The 26,279-nt window shown below is 38.2% G+C and overlaps 3 protein-coding genes across 12 annotated transcripts in view; 2 read left to right on the top strand and 1 right to left on the bottom strand.

Annotated features, from left to right (window-relative positions):
• SMCO3 (single-pass membrane protein with coiled-coil domains 3) overlaps positions 1-5,749 on the top strand; it is a 9,022-nt gene extending 3,273 nt beyond the window's left edge. Inside the window, exon 2 of the mRNA XM_003906051.5 lies at positions 4,712-5,749. Within this exon, the coding sequence (XP_003906100.1) occupies positions 4,728-5,405 (678 nt within the window). The 5' untranslated portion in view covers positions 4,712-4,727 and the 3' untranslated portion in view covers positions 5,406-5,749. The remainder of the gene's footprint in view (positions 1-4,711) is intronic.
• The window catches only part of C9H12orf60 (chromosome 9 C12orf60 homolog), a 20,252-nt gene extending 12,141 nt beyond the window's left edge, over positions 1-8,111 (bottom strand). The window contains exons 1-2 of one of the 8 annotated variants that reach the window (XM_021922069.1): positions 8,000-8,087; positions 638-718 (exon numbers count right to left, since the gene is read on the bottom strand). The gene's annotated coding sequence lies outside the window, so the exon portion shown is untranslated. The other 7 variants (XM_009180274.3, XM_009180278.3, XM_009180276.4 and 4 more) reach the window with 7 other exon arrangements.
• On the top strand, positions 7,890-26,279 carry WBP11 (WW domain binding protein 11). Of its 3 annotated transcripts, XM_009180269.3 has the most exons (13): positions 7,959-8,064; positions 8,897-9,043; positions 9,959-10,067; positions 10,600-10,631; positions 11,629-11,722; positions 14,527-14,723; positions 16,376-16,509; positions 16,739-16,938; positions 17,542-17,733; positions 21,100-21,201; positions 21,624-21,917; positions 23,618-23,800; positions 25,257-25,690. In XM_009180269.3, the coding sequence occupies exons 3-13, from the start codon at positions 10,004-10,006 to the stop codon at positions 25,688-25,690; spliced, it is 1,926 nt and encodes a 641-aa protein (XP_009178533.1). In that variant the 5' UTR covers positions 7,959-8,064; positions 8,897-9,043; positions 9,959-10,003. The 3 variants fall into 3 exon arrangements, with proteins under 3 accessions (XP_003906097.1, XP_009178533.1, XP_009178536.1); XM_003906048.5 differs by lacking the exon at positions 8,897-9,043 and having other exon boundaries at positions 7,890-8,064; positions 25,257-26,279; XM_009180272.4 differs by lacking the exons at positions 7,959-8,064; positions 8,897-9,043 and adding an exon at positions 9,057-9,186.

Genomic DNA, 26,279 nt, shown 5'->3' with positions numbered 1-26,279 from the left:
ATTTTCATTTTGTAAGGTGGTTCCTTTTCTGAAAAACTACAACAACTGTATGGTGTCATTAAATAAACCTTAACTCTTAGATACAATTATCAGTATATTTCTACCATATCTTATATGCTCTTTAATCTTAAATGTTGACTTCTCAATTCAAAAAAAGTGACAAGGTTAGGTGCAGTAAGCATCCATCTCAAGCTAACCTCTGTCTCTATTTTCATTTCATAAGGTGTGCTGATCAATGGCATCAGCACTTTCAGATGTTTTTGTCATTTTTTAATAAAATAACAAGTCAAAAGTTTCCAGACTTTGTTTTAGCAACAGAACTCTGTCATCAAATAAAATTTTACCCACCCAGATCCCAAATGTGAAGAGCAAGAGAAAGCACAGCTGCTCCAGTCCAGCAAAGGCCCAGGTGAAAAACGGGAGTCCCAGAGACCAAGAGCTCCACCTGCTGGCTGGCAGTTCCCCAGCAGTTGCTCCAGGGCACTACAGAGCCCATTTCATGGATAACTACAGTAAAATATTCAAATAATAGCATAAACTCTGTACAAAAGTGGATGGTAATTCCCCAAGTGGAATTTTTCACTGACAGGAAGCACCATCATGTGATAATTCAAATTATGTAAAAGTTCAAACTTACCATAGAATGGGTGTAACCAGAGCTGGATTAAATATACTACTTGCTGCTGATGCCACAATCTCTGAAATTGACAGGTCGTCACTGAAAATGGAATAAGATGGAGAAAATATATGGCACAGAACTCCTCTCGGGCACAATATTATGGGTTGTTTGTAAAATATCACTTGAAGCTTGCATGAGTAACAACTCTGACCTTTAAGAAGGGTGACTCCAAGTAATTGCAAGGCTTTCGTTTTGCTGAGTAGAGTTATCGCTTTGGGAGTCAGAACTAAATTGTTAAGAGCAATAATGAAAATACTGCACCCTACCAACTATGGTTCTCCATGTGGTGCCCAACCTCTCCTCAACTGTCAAGCACATATTTAAGCATATCTACTTGAAAGCTTACAAATTGTTAACCTTACTAGATGACTACATGTCTCCATATGGCCACAGTGCCAATATATTATATATTAAAGTATGGGTTGTTTAAAACAGATTTGCACAAGTCAAATACCAACTATACCTTTAATTTTGTACGACATATTACTTTCAACCTGACATTATAGTTACAAATCTGTCTTAACTTCCTAACTAGATTAGAAATTCCAAAAAGGCAAGGACCGTGTCTTTTTCATCTTTGTATGGTTTGCAGAGTGGTGCTAGCATATGACCTTACACGTGGTCAGTACTAACATACTAGACGAATTGTTAATGAATTAATAATTGCCTTCTTCACTAAGCTCTTCAGACTTCACCTACCCAAAACACAATTCAACGGTTTCACCTTCAATCCCCACCTCTCCTCTTCCTAATTGCCCAGTGCTCCTTATCTCATTTGGGGTGTAGACATACCCTGGAGCTGTATTCAGAGCCGGAGCTCAGACACACCTGAGCAGGTGTGGTGGCAGGCCTGCTGAAGATATGTTAGCACAAGAAAACCCTCCCCACTTCCTACCCTTAGGAAAAAAGCTAGGAAGGTAAGTCTGACTCAGAATAAAAGTCCTTTTTCCTTATAAGGGAAACATAATTCTTAGCACATCATAACGTTTCTTAGCCAAACTCGTTATTGGAACAAAGTCATGAACTGATATCTAGATCCTATGAAGAAGAGTGTGAGAGTGCAAGTGCAAGAGCATGACTACTTAAAAGGAGGAAACACATTAGTAGTTGAAAACATACAGTGTCTTACACTTTGATTTCTAGTAAGACTGAACTTTTCCCACCATTTTATTAGACACTATTTTTTTGTACTCTGTTCAGGGTTGTTTGCTCATTTATATATTAGATTGTCACTGCATCTTAAAAATAATAACAGTACTTTTTTTGCATTTTCCCCCAGCTTGTTTTCAGTTCTTTTTACATTGGCCATCGTTATTAGTCAAATTTTTGCATGTGATTTTTTTTTCATTGGTTTTAGGCTTATAAAGTCCTCCTCCATACAGATATTTGAAAATTATCCATTTTCTTCCAGCTATTATTTAATTTTCTACATGTATGACACTAGCAACGTTGTTATTAATTTTTAACTCCAAAGTCTAGCCCATGACTCAGGACCATTTATGGAGTAATAATTTTGATTATTATTGATTTGAGAGTCTACAATTTATTATTATTAAATGGATAGAAGAGTCTGCTTTGGGGACTAATTTGTTCCATTAATTCACTGACTCTTGTTCCTGTACCATACTGTTTACTATTTTGTTGGGTTATGGTGTTTTAATACTGGGGGGAGAAGAGTTCTTTTTTTTTTTTTCCTGAAAAAAATAAGGCTCACCTGTTCAGTCTTTCAGAAACATTCTATGACTAATTTGTGAAGTTGTGCTAAAACAATGAGTTAACTGAAAAGGAGCCGACCACTTGGAAGCATTCTGCCTCCCATCCAGGAGGAAGGTTCATTTCTCCATTTGTTTATCTTGAGGTAGATAAAACCACCCACCTTTTCTGGAAACTATGCCTTCATATAATGGCATATGATAGCTGCTAGAGATATTTTCAACTTTTTCAGGATAAAGAAACTCCTGTCGCCTAACTGTCTGAAGAGGAATATAGCTAATTTTCTCCTGTCAGTCAGAAACTAGAGTTTTCACTTCATAATGAGATCTGAAAACCGGGAGTCAAAAAAGACAAACATTTAATGGAAAATTACTAGAAGAAAAAATAAAATTCAAAGTCCAAATCTGTGCTTATCAAATTACAGTTTGCAACCCATTGTGTGTTTAGAGAATATTTACTGGATCCTCAACAAGCAATTTATTTAAAGGGAATTGGATTAGAGATTTTCTAAGTATTGTTTTGTGGAAGTGTGTGTCTGTTACACGTGTGCCTGCCTGTATATATGTGCATGTGTGCTGGATTTGAATCAAGGATAAAAATGAATTTCTGACCATGGTAGTTTATTTTGCCAGGAGGTTCCAGTGCATTTTTCTAAATCTAACAACATACATGGTTATTTATATTTCTAAACAATTTCAGAAAAATTTCCCCTTTTCCGTTTCCAAATTATATCCATATGATTTGGAGAATAGGTTATTTTCAGGTTTACTTTCTTGAAAGAAAAACATCTTCATTCCTTCATTCTATGCTTCTGAGGTTCCCCTTAAGCAGAATAAGAACTGTGGTGCTAGAAGACATAGGGTCCAAGTTAATTACGATGTTGTTTACTTAAAAAGAGACTGTGCCAGATTCCACATGGATATGGATAGAGAACTCCATTTTTTCTCTCTTTTCTCTCGAGTTTAATTTTTAAAAAAAGTGCCAGCCACATAGAAAGGCTACTCAAAGTATGCATATTGAGTACCATCGTGCTCTTACTGGCTCAAATTTAGATTTTTCACCCAAATAAACACAGAAGAACACGACTGTTTTCTCTAAATGGTACCATGGGCCAAAAGAACAAATGCTGAAGTCTCCTGTCAAGTTATTTTATTCGTTCTATGATGTGCTCTCACTACTTTTTTTTTTTTTTGAGACAGTCTCGCTGTGTTGCCCAGGCTGGAGTGCAGTGGTACCATCTTGGCTCCCTGCAACCTCCACCTCTGGTTCAAGTGATTCTCCTGCCTCAGTCTCCAGAGTAGCTGGGATTACAGGCGTGCACCACCACGCCTGACTAATTTTTGTATTTATAGTTCCCACCTTCTCCTCACATGAAATTTTAATCCAAAGAGTCTTGAATATATACTCTTATCACAAGAAAAAATTTTTTTAAAGATTCTAGCATGATATATATGTTGCCTTTGGATATCCCTTAGGTTTAGAAAACAAATAACTTGCCTATAAAGAAATATAAAGTAATTTGAATATTTTAAGTGAAAATAACCAAGTATTGAAACACAAAAAACAGCCCTGTAAATTCAGAGAAATCAGTCGGTAGGTGTGGTCAATGTGATGACTAGGGGTTGGAGAAACTAAGGAGCACTAGTAATCAAGAGCTAAGCATTTCAAATTGGGGTCCGTTTCAAATAAAAGTTATTAAATATTACCTAGAAATAATCATGCTTATTAATAAACAGATGCCTGATAAACATGAATATTTCCCACCACCACAAAATCTAATACCTTAAATTTATCCATCAAAGGGTTGTATTCTGTTGCCTACATTTTCCATACACTGACTCCAAATTTCGTAACAATAACTGTTTTAAAGAACCTGCTGAGGCTGGGCATAGTGACTCATGCCTGTAATCCTAGCACTTCGGAAGGCCGAGGGGGTGGACTGCCTGAGCTCAGGAGTTGGAGACCAGCCTGGGCAACATAGTGAAACCCCGTCTCTACTAAAATACAAAAAACTAGCTGGGCATTGTGGTGTGTGCCTGTAATCCCAGCTACTCAGGAGGCTGAGGCAGGAGAATTGCTAGAACCTGGGAGGCAGAGGTTGCAGTGAGCTAAAATCACGCCACTGCACTCCAGCCTGGGTAACAGAGTGAGACTCTATCTCTAAAAAAAAAAAAAAAACTTGAGTGTTCTGAGGAATTCTCCTTACACAGCATCTTGCTTCTTTGCTATGCATGAAGAAAAAGGTTTCCTAGTCCCTTCTACGCAGTTAGCAGATGTTTTTTAAGACTTTCAGTAAAAATTTACCATTTTATTTTTCAGCGATCATATTGGAAATATGGCCCAAAGTGACTTCCTTTACCCAGAGAACCCAAAGAGGCGGCAAGAAGTAAATCGTCTTCACCAACAGCTCCTTGATTGCTTATCTGACAGCTTCGATGTCACCAATAAGCTGACTGAGGTTCTAAATACGCACTTGGGGTGCAGGCTGGCCTCCATTGAGATGAAAAGAGACGGGACCATCAAAGAAAACTGTGATATCATCATCCAAGCCATTATGAAAATCCAAAAGGAATTGCAAAAGGTTGATGAAGCACTAAAAGACAAGCTAGAGCCAACCCTCTATAGAAAACTTCAGGATATTAAGGAAAAGGAAACAGAGAAAATTGCAATAGTGCAACAGGTTATTTCGGTCATCCTGGGAGAAGCTACATCTGCAGCCAGTGCAGTTGCTGTTAAACTTGTGGGCTCAAATATCACAACTGGCATAATTAACAAGTTGGTCACTGTGTTAGCTCAAATTGGTGCTTCTCTCCTTGGTAGTATTGGAGTTGCTGTTCTTGGCCTTGGCATAGATATGATTGTCCGTGCCATCCTGGGAGCAGTGGAAAAAACACAGCTTCAAGCAGCCATCAAAAGTTATGAGAAGCATCTGGTGGAATTCAAGTCAGCCTCAGAAAAATATAATCATGCCATTACTGAGGTCATCAATCTAGTGAAACACCAAATGAAATGAACAGCCATCTTATTTGCCACTGAAGTGTTTTTCTGCTTCCTTTTCAGTAACAGTGTTTGCTTCCTTGATTAGGTTCATCTTCTATAGGCTTCCAATATGCACTTAAATAGGATAAACAATTTGGAGAGGGAAATTGGGGATGTCAAGACTAGATGACTAGATGAGTTTAGAGCCAATGCCTGGATGAGTTGGTGCTAGACGCTATAAGGTAAAAAAAAATTATCCCACTGGATGTTTTCACACCTTGCTCTACCAGATCAACATTGGGGTATATGCTGTCATAGAGTAGCAAGTATAGAGGTTACTTTTTCCTTTTCTAATTTCATTAAAATTCTTAAATTTTACGTTGACTGCAGAGACTTTCATTTCTACCACCAGCTTCAAACATCATTTAGTTATAAGGGAACATACTTAGTAACTTCTGCCTAGACACAAACCCTAGGCCTTCAAATGAGACAGAAATACTATCATATTTTTAACCATCAGAGTAAATCTGTTTTTCGTAAACTAGAAGAGGCTGAAAAATGATTTGTAACAATTTGCTTCAGTTAGGACAGGAAGCAGATCTGTAAAAGTCTACTAATTACACAATGTAAACTGGATGGATTTGAAAATGGTAAAAATCAAAACTAAAAACATCAAGGTCCTGTTTCTGTAACTGCAATCAACCCTGACCAATTGTGATGATTAAATATCGCTCAAGTGAATGTTCAAACACTGAAACATTTAAAAGACAAGCAAGCAAAACACAGCTACACATGAATAAAATGCATTTAGGATGCAGAATAGAAGGTCACTACTCTCAAAGCATTTGTCATTTAAAGGAAAGTCATACTTTATTATGTTTTCAGAAAAATTAATATAATTTCATTTTCAACACTAGCAAAAAGGAGGCAGCTGCCTTTGATACACGACGCATTAGGTGGGCCATTTCACTAATTACCTGATTTTAGAAAACGCCAAAGGCTATAGAGGCCTATTAATGGTTCAGCTGAATCTCTGCAGATGTGTTTGTTTTCTAAATCCTTTGCCAGTAAGTAATTCCCATGAGGACTCTTTTAGTCTATACTGACAAAATCATTAATATGCTGTTGATGCCAGACTGCGTTTGTTATAGTTGATTCTCCCATCCAAGTACAAGAAATGTATTGAAATAAAAACTGCTCAGCCTATCTTAATAATATTAGCTACAGAAAAAATTTTAGCTACATGAAAGACTTTAATATTTCCAACAAACAGTTTGTTTTCTCTTTCTCTTCTCGCATTGTTTTTCAAAATGAGTTGCAAAACTATGACCACTAATATGGTGTTAAGAAGAAAAAAAAAAAAGTTGCAAAATATTACAACTTAGTTCATCTTCAAAATTCAAGATTATTTTCTTTTTTATGTGTTACCTGGTTTATCAGCTTTAACCTACCAGATCTTGTCATTGCTTTCCGACACTCAAATTCAGTCTAAAATCAAATCAAGAATTTCCTAACACAAAGGTAAGTTTAGGTATAGGACCGATCATATTACCTTCAAGGGCAGTTTAAAGATTCTGCCAAAAATTTATATGTATCTCCAACAATATTTTGAAATATTTATAACTGGTGGTAAGAATAGACTTCCTACAAGGGATAGTCTGGTTAAGATTAGAAATAACCAAGCGTATCCTCTAAGATAGTTTTTTAAATGTTTAAGCTTACCTTTAAGGGAAATAAGTGGGGGCTGACTCAGGGAAAGAAGGGATAGAAGGTAAGGAAAGGGCAAAGGCTAGAGTTAAGTGAATAATCCCGTACGTAGAGTGACATCATAGAGGACTTTTGGCTGGTGAATAGACCAGTAGGGAATACGGCCAATATATATCAACCTTGCCACTCATAAACTTAAAACCGACTGCATATGTATCCCCGTATTTCTTCTTCAGAACACTACTAATAAATAATAAATCACCGCCCGTTAAGCAATTTGCGACTCTAATACGGGTGCTGATTTATTTGTTCAGGTGGTCTACAAATGTTCTGTTCTGCGCGTCTATTAAATTTCCACACGTACCAGACGCCCACATGGGATAACCTGATGCTTACAAAGCGGATTAAACTCAGTAGCAAATGTTATCTGGGTATTCGTTTACAAACGGAGAAAGCCCTAAAGGATCGCACCTGCTTGCGTCATAAGAAACATAAAAATCCAAAAACTAACGTAATTCCCAGAAACACAAAACGCGGAACGCTTCTGCATCTGCAGAATGTACCGTTCTCGGATAGGTCAACGCATTACGCCCCCAGCAACTAGGTCAGAATGCCTCCAACTTGAGAGACAGGACCGTCAGCCAATCAGATAGCAGCTATCTTCTTTCAATTCCTATTGTACTAGATGAGCGCAATGAGGCGGGCTCTTAGCCGACAACCAACCAATGAAGTATTGTATGGGACCGGAAGAGACTCTGGTCCTGGAATTCTTGAGTATTCTCTATGGTTCTAGGGCCCAGCTGCGCTAAGAGACAGCGGGACAGAGGAATGGGAAATGACGTAAGGATTGCGGAGGGGCGCGAGGTTTCAAGATGGCGGTAGCTGAGGGGTAGAGCGAGAGGCCGAGTTGAAGGCCCTTACGAAGTGAAAGACGCCGGGAATCGCCCCCTGCCCGCTTCTCGTAGTCCTGGGAGCACAGCAGAAGTGTGAGTGTATGGAGTTGCTCTACTTCTTTTCCTCATCTCTTTCGTCCCTTCCACGGCCCGCGCACTGGCTTGGGGGACACCCAGTCCCTTTGCCCCGCTCCTCCTCTCCCCGGCTGGGGTCTCCCGGTTGCGGACTGGGGTATTCCAGGGCCTGGGGTGGCGCGGCGACCAGTGGTTACGCGGTTGGCATCGCCCGGGGCGGTTGGGGCCGCTTCCTATGCACGTTGATTGGTAGCCTTAGGTTTGACGTCTTGTACCTCGAGTCATGGTCGGTCAACCGTCACTATGGTTTCGGCAGTTGGTGGTGTTGCCTCCTTTGGTGGACCTGGACCCTATCCCATTGAAGCTTCTTTGGCTATTTACAGTTCCCCAACGGTTATTTGGCTTGATTTTTCCAGTCGCCCCCGCTTGTAGACAAAAAACTAATCTTTGCAGACTTAAGCTCCCGTATCTTCCGTAAAATTCTCTGTAATTCGTATCCGTTGTGTTTCATTTGTGGGGGAGGAGATTCAGAACATGAGCCCGCTTGAGAAAGGAAAGCACGAAAAACGTAGGCAATCAAAGATGGGAGAGCTTGTATTTGTACGAATTTTGCATGTTTTCCTCCTTCCCTACCTCCTACTCCCTGCTGCTTTCCCACCCACACCCCCACGCCCCAGTTTTTCTGAGAAGGAAACCACTTGACAGGGTGTATGGTAGCTAGGGCAGGAATATGGATCCATTATGAAGATTATAGTTAAATAGTGAGTCAAACATCACAAGATATTTTATTTGTAATCCCGTTGTATCATCAAAGCTTTATTATAAAGTAATTGATGTCCCCATTTTTTAGATGAGGAAGCTAAAAATCAGAGCCTTTGACACCGCCGTCTTGAAGTAATTGCCACCAGAACAGCTATGAAACATCTGGCTTTCTGAAACATCTGGCTTTTGGGGCAGTTGGACACTTGGCGAAAGACATATTAACTGTAACAAACTGGTCTGAAAATCTTCCCTTTCTTCCCTTTAAAAAGTGTCTACTTGCAAAAGGAAACAAATTTGTCCACCTTTGTTACTGGAAAGAATGCTTCAAAAAATTAAGCCCCATTCTTTTGGAATAAGAGGAAGAAGTCATGTAATAGGGTACTGTGTTAATAAAAGTTTTAGCTTACAAAATATGTTTTCCTCAAACAAGAATAAGTATCCCTTTAGTTACCTTAAGAAATATATATTGGGAGTCAGGTATTAGAAAAATATGTGTCTTAATATTTAAATTTTGGGGAGCTCTCAGTATAGCACTCATTTCAAATACTTGCATTTTTAGTTGTGTTTTGAACTCTTGAGAGTCAAGCATTATATCTGAATTAAATATGCTTAAATGAATGAGTTTTTAGTGTCTTAGAAGTGTTGAGAATGTACAGCATACAAGCCAAGAACAACCATGGAGCGAGGCAAGGGTGAGGTGTTTGTTTTGAGCCTAGATCCATTACCCCCATTCCGTTCGTATTCTTCTTTTACAATTACGTGTTAATAAAGGGAGGTTATAGAAGAAGGACTAATGAATTCTGATGTTCATGGTTTGTGCCATATCGTTAAAGCATTTTCTAGTTGTTTTTTTATCAGTTGACAAAGTCAGTGCTGTGATCCATAAGAAAAAAGATAAAGTAATGACTTGAGGATATTCAAAGTGGTCTTCACACTCATCACATTTCCAAAGAATGATGGAGATCTAAATTTTCATGGTCAAGAAACTTAATGCCATCTTTCTTGGACATTAAAGTCAAAACTAAGGAAAGAACAGTCTCACAGAATTTCTAATTAAAGGAATTATTTTTTTCAGAGATTGGTAGGGACTAGAAAAAGGAAGAAATAAATTTAGGAGATATAAGCTATTTCTTTGTCTTCACCTTCACAGGTTTTTCTTTTTTTAATGAACAAGTAAACCATACAAATTGTCAACATGGGACGGAGATCTACATCATCCACCAAGAGTGGAAAATTTATGAACCCCACAGACCAAGCCCGTAAGTGTCCATTAGTGTGGAATGATGAAGTAGGAGAGTGTTAAAAATTGCACATATTTGGGAATTTATTTCTCTGTGGCTTAATTACAAGACCAGCAGTGATAGGAAGAATAAATTGTATATTCAGTGTTTGGATGGGAATATTAAGACGTTAAACATGCAAAGAAATTAGTATCCATATTTTAGTTTTCAAATTTGATTGACTTGCAAAGTAGAATTGGCTGAAAGTTTTCTTTTTGTATTTGAAATTTTGAGCAAATTAGTTTTGCGAGCCCTTGTTTTGCATTTTATGTTATCTTTTTCTTTCAGATTCATAGTTTTTTTTTATGAAACATTAAACAAAAATGTCTTGACATTTTTGGTTGTCATAATTAGAGGGATGCTCTTGGCATGTAGAGGCCAAAGATGCTGCTGTTTTACAGTGCATACTATAACTTCCCACAATAAAGAATTACCTGTATTAAATTGAAGGAAATGCTAATGTTCAAGATTCAAAAATTTTATTATAATATCTCCCTCTCTCCTTTTAAAGGAAAGGAAGCCCGGAAGAGAGAATTAAAGAAGGTATGATTTCAGAGGCATCTTATAAAACTTTAAGTACTGTTTGGCACATCTTGTGGTTTGGAATTAGTGGGTTTCAGAATAACATTTCTAATATTTTCTAGAAAAGATGCTTTATGCTTTTTATAAAAACTGTAAGATATACTAAGCCAAACTTTACTATATTTAGGAACTGAAGTAACTTTGCAGAGAAGCTCACTACAAGTTATCATGCCATTTTTGATTACTTTTCCAGTGAGTTAAAAAATACTTTCGAAAATAATTCTTTTTTGTTATTTATTAAAACATAACTTTTAAAGTCTACCGATGAGGATGGAAATAAACATGATGCTAGATCACTTTATCCATTTTCCTGATTAACTATTATGTATATTACATTAGCTTAAATATATATATTGGTTTATAATATTTATAAATATATTACCTTTTTCTGATTAGCATTTTCCTCTTAGCTGTTGAATTTGTGGCAAAGTACTTCAACAGAATAAGAAAGGATTTGCTTTCTAGTATTGTGTTTTAATACATTGAAGCAACACAGATTTTAAATAATGTTCAGTTGTGTTTTCATGTTTAGCATTAACTTCTGCAAAATTTTAAAATATTCTTTATATAATTTTAGAATTTAGCTTCAACCTTCAAACTTTGGACTTCAGCTAGCAGAGGTTTTAGAACAAGGGGCAGGAACAATCACCCAAGGTCTTCAAGAACATAAGGGGTTTAAAAAAAGACATTTAAAGTATGTGTGTTTAAGTGACTGCTAAAGACCTCACAGAGCTGAAAGAAATACTTTACTAAGAAAACACATCTTAAAAATAGCATTTCTTTATCTTTTTGACAAGTGTAAACGTTTTTAAGGCCAAAAATTACATAGCTGTTTCTGGTGGTCGAAACAAGTGATCAGAAGCCAAGGAGTTATTCTGTTCAGATTCTTAAAGCGAGTTGAAGTAAAACTCATGAGTGCCTGACTTCTTGACATCTGACCTTCTTTTGTTTTTCTAAGAACAAAAAACAGCGCATGATGGTTCGAGCTGCAGTTTTAAAGATGAAGGATCCAAAACAGATAATCCGAGACATGGAGAAACTAGATGAAATGGGTAAGAATTTACAAACAGGCAGCTATAACAGTCTGACACATACAGAGGCAGGCAGGTAATGAGTGAAGCAGCATAGGCATAAGTAAAACAGAACAGCATGAGGACATTTGATGCTTGGATTTAATGTTAGTTTCAGGGAGACAAAATGGAGTGCTAGAGGGTGGTTGCAAACTGGAGACCCCATATACCAGAATAAGAGGGAAGTGATTATTTGGCTTTCGGCTAATTGTTATTATGAGATGACAGAAGCAGTTTGGCCAGCTTGCTTTTCAGGAGAAGACTTAAATCTGGTTTATGAAATAACCTTGGGTTTTTTGTTTGTCGTCTTTTATTTAATGTTGGCAACTACCATGTAAATCTATGTATTAGACCCCTGTCAATATAAGGCAGTTTCCAATTTTTCCAGTCAGAAGATCCAAAAAGATTCTTGACTCTTTAGTAAGGATATAGAAAAAAAATCATCAAATACCTAAAACCAAATATATAAAATACTATACCAGGATTCTCTGCCTTTTTCACATTTTATAGAATAATTTTATTCACTCTTCATATGCATTGTAAGTATCGCTGCTTTGTTATAACTGGAATCACATGGAATAGCTGCATGTTATCTTTTTTTGCATCTAACTTTGAAAATCGTTGATGTTGCCACTGGAAATTTTATCCTAACCCACAAATATCCTTTCTGTTTAATACTAGAACATGTAGAATATTTTGTTTTTTTAATAGAAGTTTTCAAACATGCAGAAAATAAAACAGTCTAGTTAACTTCCATGTGCTTTTCACCTGTCAAGTTTTTGCCACTTTGTCTTCTACCTTTTGCCACTTTTGTAAAATAGCGTTTTAAAGTGATCGTTACAAGTTCCATGGTTTGCCCAAAAACAGAGTAGTAAGTAAAAGAGATACAATAAAACTCCTCAATGATTACATAAAATGCAGTACAAGAAAAAATTCAGTCATGGCATTATGCTATTACAAGGTTTCTGAAATAATGTGGAAGAAGCTGTGCAGCTAGCCTGGGTAAGAGTTCTGGGTCAGGCTTCAGGATCCCAGATCTTTCCCAGTTCAGCTGTAACTGATTTCACTTCTTGCATCTGGTCTAAATATCAGCAGGGATAATTACTTTCCTTGGGGAATCAGAGAATCCTTCATTAAATGACCCCAAATGTTATGTGTTGTTTTAAATGGAGCTAATAGTAATAACAGGTTTCTTGAGTAGTTTTCTTGCTACGCACCTGTGCACCAGTTTTTTTCCCCACTAGTTTTCTAATCCTCACAATTTTTTAGAGTAGGTGCACTGTCCCTATTTTACAGGTAAGGAAACTTGGGCACAGAAAGATTACATAGCTTTCTCAAGATCACACTGCTATGTAGTGGCAAAGCTGAGATTAAAGCTCAGGCATTCAATGCTTTTACTAATCACACTAGGAATAGTATAGTGTAAGAATACACCCTCTAGATTTGAATAAATTACCAAGATTAATAATAGTTAATAGGATTTAAGGAAGAAGATAAACTTGTTATTCTTTTAAGAAAAAGAAAAGGGGTGAAGAGAATACTATTCATCAGGAGTCTAGTTACAATTTATAAAACTCAATACAGACTAGTTAAGACAGAAAAAAGCATGCATTGGCTCTCTTAATTAAAAAGTCTGAACATAAAAAAAGAGAAATTCCTGAAACTAACCTCAGAATCCAATCTCATCATCAGTACTGTCCATCTGTCTAGTCTGATCTCTGTTAGCCTCATTCAGCTTACTACTGATGAACTTCTTGTGATGGAAGGTGGAATATATGTGTGTAATTAGTGGTGATTGGGAGACAAGGCCACAGGCAGCTCTAGATTTGTTTTATCTCTACATAACACGTCCAGAAAGAAAATCTGAGAGTTTCTGTCTCTCACATCTACATTTAAAATCTCAGGGAAGGTTCTGGCCCTAGTTTGGATCATGTGCTCATTGATCTCTGAGTCATTCACTAAAAAGGAAGATAGGGGGATATGATTGACCAGACAGGCCTGGAGGTCTTATTCTTGGGATAGAGGACCTGCAGTTAAGCCCCATGTTGATACATGATTAGTTGGGGAGAAAAAGGATCGTATGGTAGCTAGGCCAGGAATACAGATCTGTTATAAAGATTATAGTTAAGTGGTGAGTCAAACACCACCGGATATTTTATTTGTAATCCCATTGTATCATCATAGCTTTATTACAAAGTGGTTAATGTCTCCATTTTTTAGATGAGGAAGGAAAAAATTTTACTTGAGAGTTCAAGTAAAATGCCTAAGATCTCAAAAAAAAATTTTTTTTTTTGAGACGAGGTTTTGTTCTTGTTGCCCAGGCTGGAGTGCAGTGGTGTGATCTCGGCTCACTGCAACCTCCGCCTCCCAGATGCAAGCGATTCTTCTGCCCAGCCTCCCAAATAGCTGGGACTACAGGCATGCACCACCACGCCCAGCTAATAGATCTCAAAATTTGACAGGACTAATATAGTATGTAAACACAAATCTGACAGAGTCTTCACCAGGTTTTCAGCACAGAGCAGTGAAAATTGATTTTTATTACAATGAAGATGAAAATCAATTAGGTGGCATTTCTGAGAAAGGTAAAATTAGTGGCCATCTAAAAAGGGTGGGGATTTTAATAAATATTGTAGTTCCTTGAATAAAATTGAAAAGAGTATGTCTGGATATCTAGATCTCTTAAAAAAATTTTAGCATATATAGAGGTTTTTATTATGTAACCTATTGATACCTAATTGAAGTGGCCTCTTATATTCAATTCCATAATCTACTTTTTCTCTTAGAGTTTAACCCAGTGCAACAGCCACAATTAAATGAGAAAGTACTGAAAGACAAGCGTAAAAAGCTGCGTGAAACCTTCGAACGTATTCTACGACTCTATGAAAAAGAGAATCCAGATATTTACAAAGAATTGAGAAAGCTAGAAGTAGAATATGAACAGAAGAGGGCTCAACTTAGCCAATATTTTGATGCTGTCAAGGTAATCAAGTTTTTCTTTTTAGAGATAAACTAAAATACTACACAGATTGAGTATCCCTTATGCAAAGTGCTTGGGACCAAAAGTGTTTTGGATTTAGTGTTGTTTTTTATTTTGTTTTGTTTTTGCATATATTTGCATGTATTTGGGGGATGGCACCCTAGTCTAAGCATGAAATTAACATAGCCTGAAGATAATTTTATAAATTCTGTGCATGAAACAAAACTACGACCCATCACACTAGGTCAGGTGTGGATTTTTCCACCATGGCATCATGTGGGAGTCAAAAAGTTCAGGATCTTGGAGCATTTCAGATTTTCAGATTAGGGATGCTCAACCTGTACTTAGATTTAAAAAGTTAATGGAAGAATTAGTCATGTTGAACCTCTTCCTCATAGCAGTTTCTTCTAAAACTAAACATATACCTACCGTGTGAACCAGCAAATCTAATCCTTTTTATTTAAACAGAAGAAATTAATTCAAAAACTAGGATCAGCCTAGGTGTTCACTAATAGGATAATGGATAATTAAACTGTAGCATATTTATACAATCAGATACTATTCAGCAATAAAAGGAATAATCTAATACTCAAAACAGCGTGGAATAAAAAAAGAAAAATTATGAATAAATCTCAAAAACATGCTAAGTTTATTTCATTGTTATGATTTCATTTTTATGAAATTCTAGAATAGTCACAGCTAATCTGTGCAGGAAAAAAAGATATAGCCGTGGTTGCCTTTGGGGATGATATTAGAGATGGATTGGGAAGGAGTATGAGGTATATGCATTTGTCAAAACTTACTGAATTTGTACATTTTGTTTACCTCAAAATAAAGATGGGAAAAAATCGAATGCTATAATTGCTGTAAAGGAGGTAATATGTCTCCCATTTTACAGATGAAGGCACAAGTTAACTTGCTTAGTTAAGCTAATACACAACAGAAATTCAACATAGGCAAGCTAATGAGCCCAACCTCCACCACTGGATATATACTATTTGTTGACATGTATTATTTTTATTTTTGTTTGTTTGTTTTTTGTTTTTGAGACCGAGTCTCACTGTGTTGCCCAGGCTCACTGCAACTTCTGCCTCCCAGGTTCAAACAATTCTCCTCCCTCAGCCTCCTGAGTAGCTGGGACTACAGGCGCCCGCCACCACAACCGGCTAATTTTTGTATTTTTAGTAGAGACGGGGTTTCACCATCTTGGCCAGGCTGGTCTCAAACTCCTGACCTCGTGATCCACCCGCCTCAGCCTCCCAAAGTGCTGGGATTACAGGCGTGAGCCACCACGCCCAGCCCGACATGTATTTTTCTGTCACCCTGCATATTAAATAGGGTAGGTCTGATGCTAGATACTTGTAACAGTTGGGTTTCTCTAAACAACAGCTATTTTGAATCATATCCAAAAAGAATTACCTGATAAGAGGAGAAAAAAGCTGCTGGGTTTTAGCATTTTTAAAAGTGAAGATTTCTTTCAATTCTTTGACAATCTGTTAAGTATTGACGTGAGATTATTTTTGTGGGGGTTTTTAGTGATATTTATGTTAGTTGGAAAGCTTGTCCAAGTTACGAAACAGCTGACTTGTCATTTTTAGTGTTTAGTTAGTGGATGACTTTTTTATCGTACTATTGAATGGTTCTCTCTCTTTCAGAATGCTCAGCATGTGGAAGTGGAGAGTATTCCTTTGCCGGATATGCCACATGCTCCTTCCAACATTTTGATCCAGGACATTCCACTTCCTGGTGCCCAGCCACCCTCTATACTAAAGAAAACCTCAGCCTATGGGTAAGGAAGCAGTGTCACAATCAGAGAGCATTTAGTAAAGGCACAAATTGACTGTCCAGTGCCAAAATTAATGCAGGGGGAAATAAAGACAATGTGGATGTAAACAGTGTGACGTTTGATTAAATGTAAAATAAATCCCTTGAAAATTGTTTAGAAGAGAAAATAAATATCTCATTCATGTTAAGTGATTACTGGGGGGATTTTTTTGTTTTTGTTTTTTTGTTAACAGACCTCCAACTCGGGCAGTTTCTATCCTTCCTCTTCTTGGACATGGTGTTCCACGTTTGCCCCCTGGCAGAAAACCTCCTGGCCCTCCCCCTGGTCCACCTCCTCCTCAAGTCGTGCAGATGTATGGCCGTAAAGTGGGTTTTGCCCTAGATCTTCCCCCTCGTAGGCGAGATGAAGACATGTTATATAGTCCTGAACTTGGTGAGAAGTGACTGTTCCTTTGCTGTTATAACTATCATTTTTTGTGTTAGGCCTGTTTAACATATTGTTCACCACCCTCAGAACTTAGGAAGTAAATGAGAGGATACCATGTACATACTAATATATATACAGTTGGATAAATCATAGGATCTACTCAAGTAAAAGCATCATACATAAGTATAGAAATGTTTATTGTGTTTTAAGTCAGGCTTTCCTTGGAGATGTCACTCTTGCTACTAATCCCTTAAGACTTGTATATCTGGTTCCCTTTTAGCTTTATTGTCATCAGACTAGAGCATCGTCGTATACATTCACTGACTGTGTGTGTGTGTATACAAGCATGATTGTTGCTAAAGGAGGAAATGGGTTTTCAAAGTAGAACCTCTTTTAAAAAAAATCTTAAATTACCAAAAAGAAATGTTTAAAATTATTGGCAAATGAAAATATTGTGAGACTGTATGAATAGCTATATACAGGAATTTTTTTTGTAAGCATTAAGTTGTTACAGTCTGAGTTAAATAGGATAATTTTCTGTATTTCTGGGTACCATGTCATGGAGGGTCCAATCATATTACTTCTCCATGTTCCTTTCCCACTTTTCAGCCCAGCGAGGTCATGATGATGATATTTCTAGCACCAGTGAAGATGATGGCTATCCTGAGGACATGGATCAAGATAAGCATGATGACAGTACTGATGACAGTGACACCGACAAATCAGATGGAGAAAGTGACGGGGATGAATTTGTGCACCGTGATGATGGTGAGAGAGACAACAATGAAGAAAAGAAGTCAGGTATGTGCGGATGAAGATTCATGGTATTGATCAATAAAGAGAGGACAAGCTGAAGGTCCTAATTTATCAGTGAATCTGTGAGAGTACTCTCAAATCTTTGGATGTAGGGATCATAGCTATATTCATCTTTATATACTAAACTTTTGAAAGTTTTTGACACAGTAAGTACTCAGTGGATGTTTATGAGGAAAAACAAACTGTGTAATAAAAATGTCTATGCAAAAGTTCACTTCGGGGTAAAAGGCATAACTATTCAACAGCATAAACATGTATTTTTATGGGTATGTTATAGGAAAGGAGAATAGCCATATTAAGAAAAACATTGATGTTGTATTTTATAAATCTGTTTAAATGTCTACCTTTGAAGCCCTTTTATAGTATCTTACATGAACCAGGATCATATTTATAACCCAGGTACACTCAAGAGTGGAATCATGAAACATATTGTATCTATAATGTGTATGTTTATTTGATTATTAAAAAATTCAGGCTGGGCGCGGTGGCTCACGCCTGTAATCCCAGCACTTTGGGAGGCCGCAGCAGGCAGATCACGAGGTCAGGAGATTGAGACCATCCTGGCTAACAGGGTGAAACCCCGTCTGTACTAAAAATACAAAAACTTAGCCAGGCGTGGTGGCGGGCACCTGTAGTCCCAGCTACTTGGGAGGCTGAGGCAGGAGAATGGCTTGAACCCAGGAGATGGAGCTTGCAGTAAACCGAGATCGTGCCACTGCACTCCAACCTGGGCAACAGAGTGAGACTCCGTGTCAAAAAAAAAAAAAATTCAAATAGGACATTTGTCAAGAAAATTTTAAGCATCATTAATAGGTACTGACAGTGCAAAATGCACACCAATTCTGTCAAACCTCAGCAGTTTTGCAGCTTCTTTTGGGATTGTTTTTGTAGCCTGCAAGAGAATATTTATATAATACTATGTAATACTAATGTTAATATTGATAATGACAAATTTTTCTCCTGCTGTGTCTTAAGAATTGTGGTTGCGCCGGCGCCGCAACGCCTTTGGGAGGCCGAGCGGCGGGATCACGAGGTCAGATCGAGACCATCTCATTAACATGAGGAAACTGTTCTACTAAAAATGTTAAAACTAAGTCGGCGGAGTGCTTTCGCAGTTCCGCCGGTCGAGGCTGAGGCAGGAGACGGCGAACCTGGGAAAGTGAGAATGTGCGACGATCGTTACTCGCTTCTCCAGCTCATGACATTGAAAGCGAGACTTGCCTCCCAAAAAAAAAAGAATTGTGTCACAAAAGCTAGTTAAAAATAATAGAGCTGGAAATGAAAGATTATTATAGAGGACTGTTAGGTAGGAACTAGTACTGGAAAGTACAAAGCCATTAGAGCCACGGCAGCTCCACTTCTTTCTGGGTTTGTGTGGTCTCTTGCCTTCTTTTCCTTTTATTCTGCCGACAGATTTTTTTTTTTTCTTCTTTTTTCTTTTATCTTTTTTTTTGAGACAATCTCACTCTTGTCACCCAGGTTGGAGTACAGTGGCACAATATCAACTCTCTGCAACCTTCATCTCCCGGGGGTCAAGCGATTCTGCTGCCTCAGTCTCCCAAGTAGCTGGGATTACAGGCACCCACCACCATGCACGGCTAATTTTTGTATTTTTAGTAGAGACGGGGTTTGACCATGTTGACCAGGCTGGTTTCGAACTCCTGACCACAGGTGATCTGCCCACCTCGGCCTCCCAAAGTGCTGGGAATAGAGGCATGAGCCACAGCACCCAACCACATTTTTCTTACATATTCTCATCAATACACATGTTCTGAAAATGGCCATCCCAACTCTGAGTTGATATTCACTCAGCTAATATTTATTGAGTTTTTACTATACACACGGCATTTTTTCTAGGCACTAAGGACACAGGGTAAACAAAACTAAAGTCCTGTTCACATGGAACTATCCTCCTCCTAAAATGTTTACTAACTAAAAATACTCCTATCCAGCGTCCAATGGATGGCCTTAGTCAGTTAAGAAGTTCTTTTTAGGCCGGGCACGGTGGCTCATGCCTGTAATCCCAGCACTTTGGGAGGCTGAGGCGGGTGGATCACCTGAGGTTGGGAGTTCGAGACAGCCTGACCATCATGGAGAAACCCCGTCTCTACTGAAAATACAAAATTAGCCGGGCGTGGGTGCACATGCCTGTAATCCCAGCTACTCGGGAGGCTGAGGCAGGATAATCGCTTGAACCTGGAAGGCAGAGTTTGCGGTGAGCTGAGATCGCACCAGCCTGGGCAATAAGAGCAAAACTCTGTCTCCAAAAAAAAAAAAAAAAAAGTTCTTTTTATTCTTAGCTTGCTAAGAGTGTTTTTTTTTTTTTTTTTTAATCATAAGTATTTTTTATATATCTGTTGGGATATAACTTTTTTTTTGTTCTTTGTAAGTTCTTTATTGTAGTGAACTACATTGCTGGCTTTTAGAACACTTGGATTCAACTTGCTTATATATTTTTTTCCTTTTTGTAAATTTTAATTTTGACAGTTTTGGGGGAACAGGTTGTGTTTGGTTACATAGATAAGTTCTTTAATGGTGATTTCTGAGATTTTGATGCATCCCTCACCCAAATAGTGTATACACTGTACCCAGTTTGTAGTCTCCTTTCTCTCACTCCCCTCCCACCCTTCCCCACTGAGTCCCCAAAGTCCATGGTATCATTCTTATGCTTTTGCATCATCAAATCTTAGCTCCCACTTATAAGTGAGAGCATACAATATTTGGTTTTTCATTCCTGAGTTACTTCACTTAGAATAATGGCCTCCAACTCCATCCAAGTTGCTATAAAGGCCATTATTTTGTTCGATTTTATGGCTGAGTAGTATTCCATGGTGGATATATACCACATTTTCTTTAACCATTGGTTGGTTGGTGACATTTAGATTGGTTTCATATTTTTGCAATTGCAAATTGTGCTGCTATAAACATGTATAACTTGCTTATATTTTATGTTGGCCAATAGATGAGTTTTGGTATCAGGTTTAAGCTAACTTCATGAGTTGGGTAACATTTCATCTTTTCCTATGCTCTTTATCAGGAAATTTCTGTAACTTAATGTTTGGCTGAATTTCCTCCTAAAATTATTTGTAGCCTTTAAGGAGTAGATCTTCAACTACCATTTAAGTTTTGTATATTCTGGGCTTATCACCTCTTTGACCAACTATAATAATTTATATTTTCTAGAACATTGTTTTTATCTGGGTGTTCATATCATTAATATAGCTGTCTCATCCTGCACCTCTGCCAAGTAGTGTGTAGCAGTCATATCTAGTACTTTATACTGTTACATAGTAAACATTTACTGAATTTTGTTGATCCCAATCTACTCCACTCCCTCCTTTGACTCCTTAGGTCTGAGTGTACGGTTTGCAGATATGCCTGGAAAATCAAGGAAGAAAAAGAAGAACATGAAGGAACTGACTCCTCTTCAAGCCATGATGCTTCGTATGGCAGGTAAGGCAGGAAAAAAAGAGTGAATCACCTTTTGGTGTGTCCTCACGCTAATTGCTTTACATACATTTTTCCATTTAGTATCTCAGCAACCTTCAAGTAAGTAATAAGTTCTTGTTTTACAAAAATAAGATTTGGAACCATTATATAGGCTGCCTAAAGTTACATAGCAAGTAAATTGTTGGGCTGGCATTTAAACATTGGTCTGTCTTGTTTTAAAGCCTGAGTTCATTCCACTATGCTACACTAATACAGATGAGTATAGAATAGTATTTCTTTCACATCTAAGTATTTTATTGAAGAAGACTATTTGGTTTTTAATTTTAAGAACACATTTATTAACCATGTGTATTCAGTCATTGCTGTTCTCCAAACTGTAAAAAAGTGAATCAACTCCATTTACTGAGTTTAAAATTTCTTTTCAGGTCAAGAAATCCCTGAGGAGGGACGGGAAGTAGAGGAATTTTCAGAGGATGATGATGAAGATGATTCTGATGACTCTGAAGCAGAAAAGCAATCACAAAAACAGCATAAAGAGGAATCCCATTCTGATGGCGCATCCACTGCTTCTTCACAGCAGCAGGCTCCGCCGCAGTCTGTTCCTCCTTCTCAGATACAAGCACCTCCCATGCCAGGACCACCACCTCTTGGACCACCACCTGCTCCACCATTACGGCCTCCTGGGCCACCTACAGGCCTCCCTCCTGGTCCACCTCCAGGTAAACACTTACATCATGTGACTAAAGTTTAAATGAGGTTAGAGTGAAGTCATTCCAAAAAACAGTATGTGTTATTAGCGTTCATGTTTTCTTGTTTCCTCCTAATGGGGTTCTCTAAGATGTGAAAGATTCTCAAAGGACAAGTGAAGCTTGTTTATTCCTAAACCATTGTTTGCAACTCATAGTTCTACTGACAGCCACCTGTTTTTCTCCAAAGCACTCTTGTTTTCAAAGTTTTTCTGATTACAACAGACAGAAACTTGAACATGTAATGGAGGCTTTCTTTAGTATTGCTTTTTAATATGATAGGTTGACCTAGCTCTAAATTGGCAGCAGGTGGGAGTAAGACACAGTTAATACTGTCTTGTGTTCTTAGGTTAAGAATGTTGAATGTCAGTGTAATCTGCATAGTTTTTTAGTTGTAGTTCTTTTTTAGAGGCAAAGGTGATTAGTCTGTTTATTAAGTGTTCAGCTCGAAAGTATAAAAAGATTATAAAATGAAGCAACAGAGAACTTTTCAGCTATTTGTGATTTTAGTCCTTCATCCTATTGTCAGCCTACTAAGTTTTCTTCAGTTAAGCTAATCATTTTCCGATTGGTGCAAAGGAAAGTTACATATTTTATGTCATTCTTAGTGGTCTTTTTCTATATATTCATGAGTTTCAAGGGGTCCTTAAAGCATTGGGTTTTTTTGTTGTTTTTTTTGTGGGGTTTTTTTGCTTGCCTTTTTTTTAATCATTATATTTTAAGTTCTAGGGTACATGTGCATAACATGCAGGTTTGTTACATATGTATACATGTGCCATGTTGGTGTGCTGCACCCATTAACTCGTCATTTATATTAGGTATTTCTCCTAATGCTATCCCTCCCCCCTAAATCATGCTGCTATAAAGATACATGCACACGTATGTTTATTGCGGCACTATTCACAATAGCAAAGACTTGAAACCAACCCAAATGTCCATCAGTGATAGACTGGATTAAGAAAATGTGGCACATGTACACCATGGAATACTATGCAGCCATAAAAAGGGATGAGTTCATGTCCTTTGTAGGGACAAAGCATTGTGTTTTATATTCCATTTTCAGCTTATACTGGAACCATTTAAGAATTCTTATCACCTTTTTATATGTCCAGCATTGCAGAGCTGTGATTGAGTACGCTTTTTGTCAGTGTTGGGAAATAAAGTGAAAAGATCCACAACAAATCCAGTACCATTTTTCTGGTGCTCAGATGTTTTTTTTTTAGACAGAGTCGCTCTGTCGCCCATGCTGGAGTGTGGTGGTGTGATCTCGGCGCACTGCAACCTCCACCTCCCGGGTTCAAGCAATCCTCCTGCCTCAGCCTCCTGAGTAGCAGGGATTATAGGTGCCCGCCACCATGCCCAGCTAATTTTTTTGTATTTTTAGTAGAGACGTGGTTTCACCATCTTGGCCAGGCTGGTCTTAAACTCATGACCTCGTGATCCACCCGTCTCAGCCTCCCAAAATGGTGGGATTACAGGCGTGAGGTGGCTGTACTGTGCCCAGCTGTACTGAGATATTTATTGAATGAATTCTGTTTCCATGTATGTTTCATTAAGTTTTTGAAGTTAATCTGATTTCAGGTTAAAGTCAAACCATATTTGAGTTACTTTTAAGCCATAATTATTACTTAATGTATATTTGTGTGACCAATTTATCATTTTTCCCTTTTCAGGAGCTCCTCCATTCCTGAGACCACCTGGAATGCCAGGACTCCGAGGGCCCTTACCCCGACTTTTACCTCCAGGACCACCACCAGGCCGACCCCCTGGCCCTCCCCCAGGTCCACCTCCAGGTCTGCCTCCTGGTCCCCCTCCTCGGGGACCCCCACCAAGGCTACCTCCCCCTGCACCTCCAGGTGACGCTTTCAATTTCTATAATAAAAACTTTGCCTACTGTTTATTTAATTTGCTCTAAGATATATGGTCACATTTCAGTATTCTGAAATCTGAGGTAATCTTACAGTGGGTGGTGGTTTTTAAGTTGTTGTTGACCTGGTTTGAAGTAGAGTTCTTCCAGTGGGTATTTGCACTTGGTTCGCTTGAGGGACTTCTAGCCAGAGAACATGGGATTAAATTCTCTATTTGATAATTTTTTGGTTTTAAGTTGTAGTTATGAAGCCATTCCATGCATCCGCATGAGTACCAACTTAAAGTTTAAAATTACAGAGTGTGTTTTTTTTTCCTTTCCTCTACCTAGTGTCAAGGTTAGACATGCAGATTTTCTTGTGGGCTTGTTTTATGTGGCAGGTATATTTCTAATTTACAACACTGAAATGTCCCACTTTCATGTGAAGATCTGCTTTTAAGTGCCCCATGTGGGGCTTTTTCTCTCTCTCTCTCTGTCTTAGTGGTACACAGAATAATTATGAGTTTATGTAATCAATAGGATCTTAGATTTGATAAAATATGGTACTTTAATTTAAAAGTAGCATTTGAAGAACTGAAATCTGCAGTTCTTGGTATATGAATATTGTGTATGTCTGACTGTCCATAGGACATGAGTTCTTTTCCAGTAATGATGACAGATTGTGATTAGTTGCATTCTCTTACTCCATGTGCACTTTTTTTCCTTCGAGACGGAGTTTCGCTCTTGTTGCCCAGGCTGGAGTGCAATGGTGCGATCTCAGCTCACTGCAACCTCCGCCTCCTGGGTTCAAGCAATTCTCCTGCCTCAGCCTCCCAAGTAGCTGGGATCATAAGCATGCACAACCACACCCAGCTAATTTTGTATTTTTAGTAGAGACACGGTTTCATCATGTTGGTCAGGCTGGTCTTGAGCTCCTGACCTTAAATGATCCACACGCCTTGGCCTCCCAAAGTGCTGGGATTACAAATGTGAGCCACTATGCTTGACCTCCATGTGCATTTAATGACCAGGGTTAAAATTTTCTTTCTTGCACATTGTTACCTTTTTGAGCAGCGGAAATGGTAATAGAAATATAATGCATGGGCATTGGTCTCCTGACCTTGTCCTTACTAATATCTGCACTATGCAGCTGGAATAGAATCTTGGGATGTGAGATTTGAGATAGTAATTTGAAACCAGTTGATGTCACTTTATATTTTAAAGTAGAACATTATTTAGAGAAGAGAACATATTACTGTAAGTGCAGGAATATAGGCTGAAGGTAAATACTGTTTTATAATAAAATATTCCAGAGTTTCAAATTGCAACCAGTATGAGTTCAGCTTATTTTCTGTAAGTTGTTATCCTTTTTTTTAAAAATTGGTAACCAATATTTAAATGTCCTTAATAGTAGTTAAATTGTATTAGTTCTTACAGTATTCATCCTGCCTATTTTATTCATTTAGGTATTCCTCCACCTCGTCCTGGCATGATGCGCCCACCTTTGGTGCCTCCCCTTGGACCTGCCCCCCCTGGGCTTTTCCCACCAGCTCCCTTGCCGAACCCTGGGGTTTTAAGTGCCCCACCCAACTTGATTCAGCGACCCAAGGCGGATGATACGAGTGCAGCCACCATTGAGAAGAAAGCCACAGCAACCATCAGTGCCAAGCCACAGATCACTAATCCCAAGGCAGAGATTACTCGATTTGTGCCCACTGCACTGAGAGTACGTCGGGAGAATAAAGGGGCTACTGCTGCTCCCCAGAGAAAGTCAGAGGATGATTCTGCTGTGCCTCTTGCCAAAGCAGCACCCAAATCTGGTCCTTCTGTTCCTGTCTCAGTACAAACTAAGGATGATGTCTATGAGGCTTTCATGAAAGAGATGGAAGGGCTACTGTGACAGCTTTTGATGCCAGAACAGGCTTCTGTTCACAACAGTGGCCCATGGAGAAAGAAGCTCTTATTAAACTTAGATGAAAGAGCTGCTTCCATTGTCAGGGTATTTTCTAATTTCAGTTCAAGGAATATCCTAAAATTTAGCCTTGTTCAGAATTTACTGCACATAAAAGAGGGTATTTCATCCAGAATAGATCAGTTATTGAAGCAGTGCTGCTAACATCCATTCCCTTTCACACCACCATTTTCATCCTGTTTCTTCCCCTCCTCCAGTTCTTTGGAAATTTGTGATCACAGGGGGATCTTAGTTGCTTATTTGTTTTGACTCTCTTGTGTGCTGTGGGCACTGGAGTAGAGATTTTTGAAAAAAACAGTTTATTTCATCTTGCCTTTTGTGTTTGAGTTATTTTTAATATTTTCCTGTAAATATTTTGTAATATTTTACTTGTAATGAAATGGATCACAATGTCATTTCCTAATACAAGGCAGGATATGTGGGAAGAAAATGTACAATTATTTGATTAAAATTATTTCCCACTGACCTAAACTTTCAGTGATTCGTGGGAAAAATAAATAAATGTTCTACACCAAGA

The sequence above is a fragment of the Papio anubis genome, chromosome 9, assembly GCF_008728515.1.
Source record: "Papio anubis isolate 15944 chromosome 9, Panubis1.0, whole genome shotgun sequence".
NCBI lineage: Eukaryota > Metazoa > Chordata > Mammalia > Primates > Cercopithecidae > Papio > Papio anubis.
The sequence above is the reverse complement of the archived record's forward strand: the minus strand, read 5'-3'. Positions and strand labels throughout refer to the sequence as shown.